This window comes from Lathyrus oleraceus, chromosome 6, assembly GCF_024323335.1.
Source record: "Lathyrus oleraceus cultivar Zhongwan6 chromosome 6, CAAS_Psat_ZW6_1.0, whole genome shotgun sequence".
Classification (NCBI taxonomy): Eukaryota; Viridiplantae; Streptophyta; class Magnoliopsida; order Fabales; family Fabaceae; genus Lathyrus; species Lathyrus oleraceus.
The window spans coordinates 500,496,366-500,511,547 of record NC_066584.1 but is presented as its reverse complement, the minus strand read 5'-3'; the positions used below and the strand labels follow the sequence as shown (position 1 = coordinate 500,511,547).

Genomic DNA, 15,182 nt, shown 5'->3' with positions numbered 1-15,182 from the left:
TCAATTTCTGGAAAATGCTTCGCTTTGATCCGCTTCGTTTCCAGTTGCCTTTCGATCTTGTGTTTTTGCGCCCAGGCGTGATCTCAGCCATCCATTCTAACTTACTGCAACGGCGCCGTTTTGGCCCTAACTCACTGCTTCGTTAATTAATTCAATAAAATCCAAATAAATCATATTAATTCGAAATAATCATTAAATAATTATTTAAAATCTTAAAAATTCATAAATGGCTCAAAAATAATCAAAAGAATATAACATTTTTTTGTTAGTTTTGTTTCTTTCTCTACTATTTATAAAAAATAAAAAATATATAGGTGCTTGGGAATTTTTAGAATTGACATAGAGGTCCTTTTCATGTACATATTTTCATACACATTACCATTTTAATTCTACAATCCACATACTCCATCCAAATTAATTGAAAATTGAAACATGGCTTCTAGACATCCTTCTGGATTTTTTGACATAGGTTTGGGAATTTTTTAGCCTATGGTCTATTATATATGAATTATTGAAGTTGGACATGTATATATGTGACATAGTTTGGTATGCTGAATTCACCAAATTGATTACCATGCTTCCCATTGGCCAATGGCCCTAATTTTTTGCGTGAAGCTTGTTTAACATGTTAGCTATCACTGATAATTTTTGTGGATTTTTACAATCCATTTTCGATTTGATTCATATTTTTTCTTGCTGCCTAGCATATTAGAGTTCCATAGGTATAACCTTTAGCATTTATGTTACCATATCCTCATAATTAATCCAATGGACATGAAAATTGATAGCATAATTCCTGACACATTAATGTAGCTTTTGGCTTTGGTCCTACTGATTTATGATGCACCATTGCTGTTTACCATCTAATTGAAGTTGGTGCATAATTTGGACTTCATTTGATGTAGTTTTTGCATGCTGTACCATGTTTAATTAATTCCCATTGATCTACTAGTCCAAATGATTTGAAATTTAATATGTGGCTTGTTGAATGCCTTCTGGTTAGGATAGAATTTTTGTGGATTTTTTGGATCCTTTTTGACATGTGGTTGGATATGATCTTGCTGGTTGTTTGTATGAGACTCAACATTGCTTCATTTGCCTTCTAGGTTGCATAATTTAAAATAGGAACATAGTTTGAATATGGGACCAATTGGGATCCCTTTGTATTTGATATTACTTGGTTTTCATCATGAATTGGCTGCTGTTTTAGGATTTTTCCATCTTTTTGACCCTAGGCTAGTCCTAGTGGTCATAGTACTTACCTTTGAGTGTGATTGTACCTTTTCAGGTTAAAGATAATGATTAAGGAGATTTGCTCCACATTATGGATTGTGTTACTTGACACATATGACTAATGTATTTGTTTTGTAGGATGTTGGTTCATGTGAGCCTTGTGCTATGCACCTCATTATGTGTATAATTGTACTTGGTTAATTGATCATTATATTGTTGTCTGTTTGTGAAAGTAGATGCTGATTCTGTTTGACTTTTGTACAGGTACCTTTAGTTGCTCAATTCCTTGCGAACTTTTGCTTTGCGTTGCTTAAGCAACTTGCATTGAGGTAGGTCTTCTTGACTTCATGTAGTCTGGAGACCCGGCTGCTACCGGGCCGGGCAAATAAATGTCTGAAGTCCTCCTTAAGAGGCAATGATTGTGTTTGTTTATTTTTAAGCCCAAGCAGGAAAAGTCCTTCAAGTAAGGCAATTGGTGGAAGGTAGGGACAAGCAACCTGTCCCCCACTATTCAGTGAGTCTTCTCCTTGCTCCCATTACATGGTTGTAGCATTGAGATCAAAAGCCCAAGATCCTGTGCAGTGCACATTGAGTCAGAGTCATCGAGTATAGAAGGGTTCCCCCATTCTGGACCCATGCTCATTTGTCAGCTCCCCCTGGTTAGGGATATGAGCTGTGAGGTCTGATCCTCACTTCACCTCTTCATCTGCTTCACCTTAGCCTCGTAATGGCAAGGTTAAGAGCAAAACCAGCCTGTACAGACGACTCGCTTCGGCGGTCAAACCCCGTTGATTGAGCCTCTTGTTTGGTTATAGTGGGTGTTTTTGTGATTATTTGATTGACATGTTTGTTTGAGATGCCTGTTCTCATTTAATGTTGATATATGATTGTATGCTTGTGTGCTAGCTTCTTTCCTGGTTAGGTTAGTTTGCTTATACAAGTAGGATAGAAAACCGAACTTAGGGTTAACGATGCATGACAACATTAGGCTCGAGTCTCAGCTCCCTAGTTGTGTATCTTCCCCGGTTTCTGGTTAGCAATTTAGTCCCTTTCAGGGGAACTACATCGCCCTGATCCTCGTGCCAGACGAGGTATGTAGGCAGGTGGTCGTGCGAGACCACTCCGGGCAACCTTTTTCTTTTTTGCGTGTGTTTACTTGTTATCTGATTATGTATGTTTGGGTTCGGATGCCGACGTAAGCCCAGGATTGGCTGTCGAGCTCCATGTTTGCCCTTTTGAGTGTGTTTTGGTTCGGATGCCGACGTAATTCCATCCAGTGGTTGTCGGGCTCCATGTTTGCCACCCTTGTTTGTTTTTGTTGTTTTGTGTTGTTCGGCGGGCGTAAGCCGAACTACAGTGGCTCTGATTCTTGTTCCAGACAAGATATGTAGGCATAAGGTGCGATACCTTACCGAGCCCCTTCTTCTTAACCCCACCTGTGTGATCCGGTAGCGTGTGTGTGTGATGTATGTTTATAGCAACCTTATCTTTCTAGAGCGTGGATCCCGTCGAGTACGACGGACGTGAGGGGTGCTAATACCTTCCCCTCGCGTAACCGACTCCCGAACCTTTTCTCTCTGGTCGCGAGACCATGTCTTTCCAGGTTTCTCTGAGCGTTTCCTTTCCCTATCTTGGGATAAATAACGTTTAGTGGCGGCTCTGTGTGTGTTTTATTTTTAGGCTCGCCGGTTGATTTTTCGCAGGATGCGACAGCTGGCGACTCTGCTGGGGATTTGAGCATGTTGACCTATGCTGGTCCATGGTCCCTAAGCGAGTCTCTCCTAGCGCTTTAGTATAGGTTTGGTTGCTTGTATTGTTTATTTATTGCATTTATTATACTAACCATTGTTTATATACTTGCATTAAATGTTTGCATGCATCATACTATCATGTTGTTGCTGTCCTCTGCAGGTGGTTTTGTTGTGTGGGGTGGGTGTTCTGAGTGGGGCTAAAACCCAGGCCCGAGTGTACACCTAGGATTAGCGTGGTCTCATGTCGCTCATGTGTCGGTTGGGCATATTGTTGCGACGTGACATACCACAAGTCGGACGAGGTTCATCTGAGAAGTGCTCTTCCAGTGGGGTTCTCCACTTTGGTTGGGTTATCTCTTTTGGGCTGTTGACTCTGATGACCGATCATTTCCCGGATCTTTGGTTTAGACGATCTTAAGGGAGCTACAATGGCACACCCGCAAGGGCAAACCCATTGAGTATCTCCGCCCGATCGTTGAGACTATTATCCGCCTTAGGATGACCTGTTTAGAATTAACCTGTGAGGGGAGGTTGATTTGTTCAGATGCATAATCAGATGGTGACTTTTTGAGCTGTGATTCAGAGACATATTTATGAGTCGGATTTATGGTTATTTGTTGCCGTGACGCCGGAGTGCTGTCCGTGATTTATCAGTGGGGATCCGTTTATTTCGGATTCCCCGGGCCGAGATATTTATCAGTGGGGACCCGTTTATTTCGGATTCCCTGGGCCGATTCAGATGGTGATGGTGTGTCTGATCAGAGACCAGTGGTGATGATGATGTATCTGTCTTCCGTTTATTTCGGAACCCGTGGGTCAGAATTGTGATTGTGTATTCCTCAGATGGTTATGATCAGTTCAGAGCCCAGATTCAGTGCAGATGACCAGATGGCTTGGAGGATGGCAACGCATTGCATTCATTCATCAGCATCATTGCATCTTGCATTAATTACCTCTAACACATGTTTACCCATATGCAGGGACCCTTTGGATCGAGATCTTGGCTGAGAGACTTTCTATTCAGAGATGAGAAGACCCGGCTTGAAGGATGATGTTGCTTACAATTTCTTTGACCCGGATATCAGTGTGTTGAAGGATATGATAGCGTTGATCACTCCTGACCATGTGGGGTTGTTTCGTGCGGTGTATGGGGGTATTCTGAAGATGGTTTTCAGGCTCATGGACAGAGACAGGAGCGCCATCCATACTCTACTTCAGTTTTACGATCCCGAGCTGAGATGTTTCGTCTTCCCAGATTACGTGCTAGGGCCGATGTTGGAAGATTATGCTGATATTTTGAATATCCAGATCAGGGATCAAGTTCCTTTCCGGGTTACTAAGGAAGAACCTGATATTGGTGGGATTTCCCGTGCTTTCTATCTGAGTCCAGAGGAAGTGAAGAGTAATCTGAAGGAGAAGGGTAAGCTGCCTGGTTTTCATCTGAGTTTCCTAGAGGCTAAGGCTAAAGAGCAGTCAGAATTGGGGAATTGGGAAGCTGTCTGTGCTCTGGTTGCGGCGAGCATTTATGGGATCATTTTGTTTCCCAACCAGAAGAACTTTGTGGATATCAATGCCATCCGCCTGTTTATTCGAAGGAATCCTATCCCTACATTGATTGGAGATGTCTATTATTCGGTTCATAACCGGAATGAGAAGAGGCGTGGGGGTTTGATTCGATGCTGCGCGCAGTTATTGGTCAAGTGGTTTATGGGTTACTTACCATCCAAGGGTGCTTTTGTTCTTCTGGGCCAGAATGTTACTTGGGCGACCAAACTGATGGGCTTGAGGGCTAAGGACATAGATTGGACTCACAGTAGTGGAGTTGGACAGGACTTTATCTGCAGTTGCAGGGGTTTTCCTAATGTGCCGCTTATAGGGGTTCAGGGTTGCATCAATTACAACCCGACACTTCTTAAGAGGCAAATGGGATTCGCTATGGAGCTTCCACCGTACAAGAGTGAGATTCAGGAATCTGTGTACTTCCCGGTTGAGGGTAACCAGGATAGGGTAAAGCAGGTATCCGATGCATGGCGCAGCATTCAGAGGAAGGGCAAGGCTTCCTGGGGTAGAGCTAACAACAGATCTTTTCCTCCGTTCGATGATTGGCTCAGAAAGAGAGTGGAGCTTACTTGTCTACCATTTCCTATGGTCGATCCGTGGTATCCGTTGGTTGAGGAGACTCCTTCTACTGTTAGTATGGATGAGTTCTTAGAGATGAAGCGGGAACGAGACCAGCTACTTGCAGAGAAGACGGAATTGGAGATGAGTGTTGCTCGGGTTCAGAGAGCTAATCAGGAGCTCAAAGCGAAGATGGAAGATCAGGATAAGCGGCATGCTTTGGAGACCAAGCGATTTGAGATGGATACAGCCTATTATGGGAAGATCAGCCAAGCTTTAGCATCGTCCAACCGGGAGCATGACATCACAAAGGAGAAGCTGTTCAGAGCATCAAAGGTGATTGAAGATGAGAAGAGGAGGCAAATCCTAGTCAGGGATCAGAGGGATGAGAGAGCCAGAGTCCTCGCTGCAGAGTGGGAGGCGGAGAAAGCAAAGATCAGGACCGAGAGAGATCATTACATGGCAGAGAGAGACCACTACTTCAGACAGATGAAGATTCATCAGAAGGAAGTTGGAAGACTACAGCAGGAGAACATAGAGCTCAGGTTCGCCGCAGAGTTCGCGAGGATGGAGGGCGAGATAGGGCCATCTGCGGGACCCTCATCCAGTTAGATCTTTCTTTCGTTGTGAATTACCGTCAGGCTTGTTGACGGAATTCACTTGTCTGTATTTCTTTCCTATTCTTGAGGATTGTATCTGACCTTATCTGGTTGATGTATGACTACTGCACTGATTGTGCACTTTTGCTATGTGATGGTGATTTTTCATTCAGTGATTGGTTTTCAAGCTTTATTTGCTTTACCGTATGCACTTACACAAGCACACACATGGTTGGGGGTATTCTTGCTAAATCACATATCTCCGATCTGCACAACAAAATCAAACACTGCTAATCAGAATGTTAATGCCGGCTTATTATTTGTCTCGATGATGCCAGGGTCGAGAGACAAAGTGTCCTTCATATGGATAGGCACTGCATACATGCATTAATCATGATAACTTGTGTTTTATTTTGCAGGTGACTATTACTAACGTGCTTGTTTGTAAACAGGAACCATTGCTCGCGCTCGAAGAGTAGTACCCCTGCACTCAACTCGCCCTCACCGATATTACACAAGAAGAAACACTCCCAGACTCATGGAGTTTCCCAGTGCTGATATGCTGGAATTGAAGGAGAAAATGACCGAACTGATCAATATAATGCAAGGTTTTGCCATTGGTCAGAAGGCTCTCGCAGATAAAGTTGAGAAACTCGAGCGGGTTTCTGCTCAGAACAGTGGGGTCAACCTGGATGGAGTCTCCAACCAGGGGCAGGGATCTCGTGATGGTGGAAAGAGGACAACAGTTGGTCTGGTGAATAATGCTGGTGCTGCTGGTCAACCTGGGCCTAGTCAGAATATGAAAGACAACTTTGTGCCTCCGTTTTATGGGTTTGACGAAGATCAGGAGGAAGATAGAGAGGCTGACCAGTTCTCTATGCGAAATGAGCCTTTTGTGCCTTACGACATTCCTCCTCAGAATAAGGAAATCCAGCTGCTGGCTGAGAAAATCAAAGTGCTGGAGAGCTATGCCACGCCTGGGGTGGTAAATATGTCCAACATGGGGCTGGTGGAGGGGATTGTCATTCCTCAGAAGTTCAAGGCGCCTGCGTTCGACAAATACAATGGCAGTTCTTGCCCGGAAACTCATCTCCAGGCATTTGTCCGCAAAATCTCGGCATACACCGCGGATCAAAAACTGTGGATGTACTTTTTCCAGGATAGCCTGTCTGGAGGCTCCTTGGAATGGTACACCAAGTTGAGATCGTCCGATATCAAAAGCTGGCAAGATTTGGGAGATGCTTTCTTTAAGCAATACCAATTTAATGCTGATATGGCTCCGAGTCGTACCCAGCTGCAGGGTATGTCTCAAAAGCATAACGAAGGATTCAAGGAGTATGCGCAGAGGTGGAGAGAACTGGCTGCAAGGGTGCAACCTCCTCTGGTGGACAGAGAGATGTCCGATTTGTTCATGGGGACCCTGCAGGGGCCGTTTGCAGAAAGAATGGTGGGTTGCCCTGTCACCAATTTCTCTGACATTGTGGTGGCAGGAGAAAGAATCGAAAGTTGGTTGAAGCTGGGTAAAATCCAGGGTGGTGCATCTGCGTCTTCTTCAGGAACGAAGAAACCGTTCGGTAATAACGGTCAGAGAAAGAAGGAAGGAGACACCAGTGCAGTTTATACACAGCGCGGACCCAGTAGGGACCGTTACTTCCAGCACAATGCTGCAGTAACAATTCCTGCTGAGTCTCAGTCAGCACAACCGCAACAACAACAGCAGCAACAAAGACAACCGTTCCAACAGAGGCCCCAGAGGGCTGGATACCAGGTCAGGGGCAGAGCAAATGATAGACAATTCGACAGGCCTCCGGTGACTTATTCGTTTCTGTTGAAGAAGCTTCTGGATCTCGGGCTGGTGCAACTGAGGACGCTGGCGCCTTTGAGACCTGATCAGAGGCCGCCCAGTTACAATGAAAATGCTAAGTGCGAATTCCACTCGGGTGCGCCCGGGCATAATGTTGAGGACTGCAAAGCTTTTAAGCACGTAGTCCAGGACCTAGTGGATTCCAAAGCAATCAACTTTGCGCCTTCTCCCAACGTAAATGCAAATCCCATGCCTGCGCATGGTCAGAGGGGAGTAAACGCTATTTCTGTGGAAGATAGAGTGGGGCTGTCTGAGGTCGATCAGTTGAAGACGCCTTTGGTTGAGTTGAAAAGACAACTGCTGATGAATGGGGTTTACCCGGGCTGTGGGTTTGAGTGTGCTGAGTGCACTATTTCTACGAACGGTTGTGAGCTTCTGAGGAAGCATGTCCAGGGTCTGATGGACGGTGGTGAGATTGTGGTCGAGAGGACTGAAGGAAAGAAGGAAGAGGTCTCCACCATAACTATATACTATGATCCGGTGGATTTGTCTAACCTGGTGGAGGAGGCTCCAGTTACCATCACGGTACCTGGGCCAATTCCATATGACAAAGATGATGCCGTGCCATGGAATTATGGGGGAGAGGTCTACTGTAACGGTGAGAAGGTTGAAGAACAGACTGCTAGTGAGACCACCGTGCTAAGGGTGGATAATGCCGGTCCCAGCGGTTTCACGCGCAGTGGAAGATTGTTTGCTCCAGATGCATTGAGGAGGGGAGAGGAAGAAAAAGAGAAAAAAGAAAAGGCCGAGGCTTTAGCCAGGGCAAAGGGTAAAGCTGTGGCAGATAACGGTAGTACTCCTGTGATGACACCGGCGCCTGCGGGGTCGGATAACAAATTTAATGATGAAGCTGAAGAGTTTCTGAGAATAATCAAGAAGTCGGAGTATAAGTTGGTGGATCATTTGCAGCAGACTCCGTCCAAAATCTCCATTCTTTCATTGTTACTGAGCTCAGAAGGGCATAGGGAGGCTTTGTTGAAAATATTGAAGAAAGCCTATGTTCCTCAAGAGATTACAATTAACCAATTGGAGACGGTCGTATCCAACGTGCATGCCAGCCATGGGTTGGGCTTTACTGATATGGATTTGACCGTGGATGGGAGAAATCACAACCGGGCTTTGCACATTGCGATGGAATGCAAAGGAGCCGTGCTTTCGCATGTGCTGGTTGATACCGGTTCCTCGTTGAATGTGTTGCCTAAGAAGGCCTTGGCAAAGTTAAACTGTGATGGGCTGATTTTGACCCCGACTGATTTAATTGTGCGGGCGTTTGATGGGTCAAAACGGGCCGTGTTTGGGGAGGTGGAATTGCCAGTGAAGATTGGCCCGGAGGTGTTTAAGTCAACCTTCTATGTTATGGACATCCAACCAGCTTACAGTTGCTTGTTGGGTCGCCCATGGATTCATGCTGCGGGGGCAGTTACGTCGACTTTGCACCAGAAGCTGAAGTATGTCTGGGGAGGCCAAGTCGTTACTGTTTGCGGAGAGGAGGACATCTTTGTCAGCCACCTGTCTTCGTTTAAGTATGTGGAGATGGATGGAGAGATATGGGAAACGCCTAGTCAGGCATTTGAAACCGTCAAGGTGGAGAATGCTCTGTTTGCTAAGCAAGAAGAGGAGAAACCATCCATCGCTTCGTACAAGCAGGCTGCTGAGGTAGTTAAAAGCGGAGAAGCTCCAGGCTGGGGCAGGATAATGGAGGTCCCTGAGAAGAAGGACCGATTCGGGGTCGGATATAAGCCGAGCCGAGGCTCTGGGCCGAGCAGAGGGGGTCGTGTGCCTGTGACTTTCACCAGTGCTGGAATGCTAGATCCAGACCACATCTGCATGATGGGTGAAGATACTGACAGCGACTGTGATATGGACCGATGGATAACACCGTGCGCACCAGGGATGGAAATCCACAACTGGAAGGCCGAAGAAATCATCCGGGTCACTCTCCTCGAAGAGTAATATTTTTCTTGTTTTCTTTCTTATTTGCATGCAAACCACACGTGTTGCCCGACACGTAATGGTCCATTGTAAGGGCCTCCTCATGTTCATAAATTTGTAAGATTTTGCATCATTAATAAAAGGATGTTTTTTAGTCAAAAGCGGTGTTCCCTGTTTTTCATTTATTTTTGCAGTTTAAAAATTAAAAACAAATAAAAATGGCAATGTTTTCATTTTTCTTTTTCGATTTCTCACACCGGTTCTAAAGCAGTGCATGAATCAACATTCATGCAGATGCGATTCCTCTCCGGATCTCATTGATAACAATCCTGTTACACCCTTGTATGACTTCGACAATCCAATCTATCTTGCTGAAGAAGAAGACGAAGAAGATTGTGAACTGCCAGGGGAATTAGCCAGATTGTTAAAACAAGAGGAGAAGGTGATTCAGCCACACGAGGAACAGATTGAGGTTGTGAACCTGGGTACCGACGAGGAGAAGAGAGAAGTGAAAATCGGGGCTGCTTTGGAGGAAAGTGTTAAGGGCAGATTGGTGGTGCTATTGAAAGAGTATGTCGATATCTTTGCCTGGTCTTATCAAGATATGCCAGGGTTGGATACCGATATCGTTGTGCACAAGCTACCGTTGAGAACAGATTGTCCTCCAGTGAAGCAGAAGTTGCGCAGAACTCGACCTGACATGGCAATGAAAATTAAAGAGGAAGTGCAGAAGCAGTGGGATGCTGGTTTCCTTGCTGTCACTAATTATCCGCCATGGGTTGCGAACATTGTGCCAGTCCCGAAGAAGGATGGGAAAGTAAGAATGTGTGTGGACTACCGAGATCTGAACAGAGCTAGTCCGAAGGATGATTTTCCGCTACCTCACATTGACGTGTTGGTAGATAATACAGCTCAATTCTCGGTGTTTTCCTTCATGGATGGCTTTTCTGGCTATAATCAAATCAAAATGTCGCCAGATGATATGGAGAAAACAACGTTCATTACACCGTGGGGTACCTTTTGTTACAAGGTGATGCCATTCGGTCTCAAGAACGCCGGTGCTACTTATCAGAGAGCTATGGTGACTTTGTTTCATGATATGATTCATCATGAAATTGAATGCTATGTTGATGACATGATAGCAAAGTCCCAAACAGAAGAGGGGCATTTGGTAGATTTGGCCAAGTTGTTTGACCGGCTGAGACAATTCAGACTGAGGTTGAATCCGAATAAGTGCACGTTCGGAGTGCGGTCCGGTAAATTGCTGGGGTTCATTGTAAGTGAGAAAGGAATCGAGGTTGATCCTGCAAAAGTAAAAGCAATAAAAGAAATGCCTGAACCGAGAACAGAGAAAGAGGTTCGTGGTTTCTTAGGTAGATTGAACTACATTTCACGGTTCATATCTCATCTAACAGCCACGTGCGAACCAATATTCAAATTGTTAAGAAAAGATCAAACGGTCAGGTGGAACGATGATTGCCAAGCGGCATTTGAAAAGATAAAAGAATATTTGCAGGAGCCTCCGATTCTGATGCCTCCTGTGGAGGGAAGACCGTTAATTTTGTACCTGACAGTCCTCGAGGGGTCTATGGGGTGTGTATTGGGACAGCATGACGAGTCTGGTCGAAAAGAGCATGCCATATACTACCTTAGCAAAAAGTTTACCGACTGTGAAACAAGATATTCATTGCTCGAGAAAACTTGCTGTGCTTTGGTCTGGGCTGCTCGCCGACTAAGGCAGTACATGCTGGTTCATACCACTTTGTTGATTTCCAAGATGGATCCAATCAAGTACATTTTCGAGAAGCCAGCATTGACCGGACGGGTTGCGAGGTGGCAAATGATTTTGACTGAATATGATATACAGTATACCTCTCAGAAAGCGATTAAGGGGAGTGTATTGTCTGATTACCTCGCCCAGCAACCCATTGATGATTATCAACCAATGAAGTTTGAATTCCCTGATGAGGACATCATGTTTCTCAAATCGAAAGATTGTGAGGAACCGATCCCGGAGGAGGGGCCTGACCCTGAATCCGAATGGATTTTGATGTTTGATGGGGCCGTTAACGTGAACGGAAGCGGTGTTGGTGCTGTTTTGGTTACGCCGAAAGGATCCCATATTCCTTTTGCTGCCCGGCTAACATTTGAGTGTACCAACAACGTAGCTGAATATGAAGCTTGTATATTGGGGATTGAAGAGGCGATTGATTTAAGAATCAAGAACCTTGTCATATATGGAGATTCAGCTCTGGTGATAAATCAGGTTAACGGAAAATGGTATACGCATCAATCTCATTTGGTTCCGTATCGAGATTATACGAGGAGATTGTTGACGTTTTTCACCAAGGTGAAGATGCATCATGTGCCTAGAGAGGAGAATCCTTTGGCAGATGCTTTGGCTACTCTGGCTGCCTTGATTAAGGTGCAGAGGTGGAATCAATTCCCCAGTGTGGAAGTGGGACGTCTGGATAGGCCGGCTTATGTGTTTGCTGTTGATACAGCGCCTGATGATGAGAAGCCGTGGTATTACGATATCAAACGCTATCTTGAGACGCAAGAGTATCCTGAGGGAGCATCTAAGAAAGATAGAAAGACTCTGCGGAGGTTAGCCATGGTATTCTACCTGAATAAGGATGGGGTTTTGTACAAGCGGAATTTTGATTGGGTCTTGCTCAGATGTGTTGATGATGCAGAGGCAAGCCAAGTAATGAAAGAGGTTCATGAAGGTTCGTTCGGTACCCATGCCAGTGGGAATGCAATGGTGAAGAAGCTGCTGAGAGCAGGTTACTATTGGATGACGATGGAGGCCCAATGTTTCAACTACGTGCGGAAGTGTCATAAATGCCAGATTTATGCTGACAAGGTGCACGTGCCTCCAAATCCGTTGAGCTTAATGTCATCTCCATGGCCGTTTGCTATGTGGGGCATTGATATGATTGGAAAGATAGAGCCTACGGCTTCGAACGGGCACCGGTTCATATTAGTGGCTATTGATTACTTCACCAAGTGGGTAGAAGCGGCCTCTTATACGAACGTGACGAAGCAGGTTGTAGCCAGATTTCTCAAGAGAGACATCATTTGCAGATATGGGGTTCCCGAGAGAATCATTACTGATAATGGTTCTAATTTGAATAATAAGATGATGGCAGAGCTGTGTCGGGAATTCAAGATTGAGCATCACAATTCTTCTCCCTATCGTCCGAAGATGAATGGGGCGGTTGAGGCAGCCAACAAGAATATAAAGAAGATTGTGCAGAAAATGGTGGTAACCTACAAAGATTGGCATGAGATGTTGCCGTTTGCATTGCATGGGTATCGAACGTCGGTACGCACATCTACTGGGGCAACTCCTTTCTCGTTGGTATATGGGATGGAGGCTGTACTACCTGTTGAGGTTCAGATTCCCTCTTTGAGAGTCCTGATGGACGTGAAGTTGCAAGAGGCTGAATGGGTAAGGACCCGGTATGAAGAGTTGAGCCTAATTGAAGAAAAGAGGCTAGCAGCCATTTGTCATGGGCAGTTATACCAGCAAAGGATGAAGCGTGCTTTTGACAAAAAGGTGCGACCTCGGGTGTATCACGTGGGTGATATGGTGCTGAAAAGGATCCTTCCTCCTCAAAACGATCGAAGGGGCAAATGGACACCGAATTATGAAGGTCCGTTCGTGGTCAAGAAGGTCTTCTCTGGTGGAGCCTTGTTGTTAACGACCATGGATGGTGAGGATTTTCCGTCCCCTGTGAATGCGGACGCAGTTAAAAAATACTTCGTATAATTGACCCGCTGGACGAAAAGAATAAAATAGTCCAGGCAAAAATGGGCATCCCGGCGAACCAAAAACAGAAAGAAAGGTTCGGGCAAAAATTAGGGATAAAAAATGGAAAAAATGTACACCCGGCAAGTCGAAAACCTGAGAAGGCGACTTGGGCAAAAAGGGGTATCCCGGTGGACTGAAAACCCGAAAGGGCGGTCCAGGCAAAAGAGGGATTGAAACGAACCACTGCGTCCAGCATGATCGTTTGCGCTTTGGTTGAAGCATCATGGATAATACCCGGTGGGGATCAATCAGAATTGTCTTATTCAGAAGGCAGAAAGCAAGGAGAGTCTGAGGACGTATGGGGTGTAACCGAGTTGGAACTCGATGAGATCACGGGTTTCACATTGCCATTAGGATAGATTTTTCCTTTTGAGCGCAATTACCTCTTTTCAGGAATTGCTTCCTTTTGTATTGCTCATTTGAGCCACACTTTTTTTCAATTAATAAAATGCATATTCAGTCAAATAATTTTGTTTTTGTTTTTCATTACCGCTTTGATTGCGAAAACGTCCAGATATTTTTGATAAAAAATCTTGCATTTTTAAAACATACAGGTTTCCTTCCAATGCATGTTTATAAGATTGAAGCTTGAAATTTTATTTGGAAGGTTGAGTGACCCAAAGGTTGAAATCTTGACGCGCCTGGGGCACGGTTTTATCTAACGATCTGTTTTGCAGGAACTGTAGATACTTTTCACTCACTTGCAGGGTGTGATGTGGAAGCTTTGACAAGAGAAATCCCCAGAGAGTCCGGTCAGGGACGAGTGTATGAAAAATGACGAAGGCGTTGAGGCGTACGACGAGCCTTGATGATAATCAAGAAGACTCTTCAAAGTCGGAAGACTGGAAAGTTTGTAATTCCCCGCAGAGTTCGATCAGGGAAGAAGGAGGAACGGTGGAGAGACGACGAGAGACGTCCGACGACCATTGAAATTAATCAAGAAGACTCTTCAAAGTCAGAAAATTGAAATTTCTGTATAATTCCCAGGAGTACGTTCTCGTCGAGCACGAAGCGGCTTGAAATACAAGATGATGGAGCAGAAAAGGTCCGGACGAGTCCGGGAATTCTTATTTCCCAGCTAAGTCCCCAAGCAGAATCGTAGGACTAGCTCCCCAGCCGAGTCAGTGTGGTTATACCTGGCAGGTTTATAATGGTGTTTCCTCAGCAGTCAGGTCTGAAGGTTGCTACCCCCGAGTGGAGCGGGTCTTTTCCAAAGAAATATATCTCCAGCAGTGTTCATCTTACCGGAGGATTGAACAAATTCCCGTGGCGGACGGGTTTCTGCATCCCCAGCTGAGCCGATTCTACCTATGGATTGCATGGGTAATCCCCAGCGGAGTAGCAGTCGTTTCTCCTAGCATGGTCTGGATGGTCATCCCCGGTAGGTTGAAGATTGCCCATTTCCTCAGCGGGAGTATCGGTAAGGGTTCCCAAAGCAGAGTTGGGGCGTGTATCCCCAGCAAGACAAAGAGATTGTGGTATCCCCACAGAGCGCGATGATGGTTCTTCTGACCCAGCAGGTCCTCGAGAGGGTTGGGTGCAAAGGAGGTATTCCCCAGCAAGGGTGGCATTCTCCCAGCAGCAGTACTATTCCCCGGCAGGGTGGAAATCGGAGCAGTGACGAGAGCCTCAGCAGAGAGTCTCGTGTCCCCCAGAGGATTCCCCAGAGGGGGATATTTCTTTTTATGCATTCATCATGAAAAAATAGCATGGCATATTGCATAAAAAATGAATAATCGCGTAGCATTTCCATGTTTATGGAGCATTACGCAGAAAAATCAATCATGCATCATTGCAAGCATAAGCTAGTCCCAAACCGTGGTTACCGTTTGAGGGGTGGTTTTGCTGAAAGATAAAGGTGTTATTCT

General features: G+C 45.3%; 1 protein-coding gene across 1 annotated transcript; it reads left to right on the top strand.

The window, feature by feature from the left end:
• The first annotated feature begins 867 nt into the window (after positions 1 to 867).
• LOC127097428 (uncharacterized) lies at positions 868 to 5,894 on the top strand. Its single transcript, XM_051035922.1, has 2 exons — positions 868 to 1,562; positions 3,965 to 5,894. The coding sequence occupies exon 2, from the start codon at positions 4,011 to 4,013 to the stop codon at positions 5,712 to 5,714; it is 1,704 nt and encodes a 567-aa protein (XP_050891879.1). The 5' UTR covers positions 868 to 1,562; positions 3,965 to 4,010; the 3' UTR covers positions 5,715 to 5,894.
• Positions 5,895 to 15,182: the final 9,288 nt, after the last annotated feature.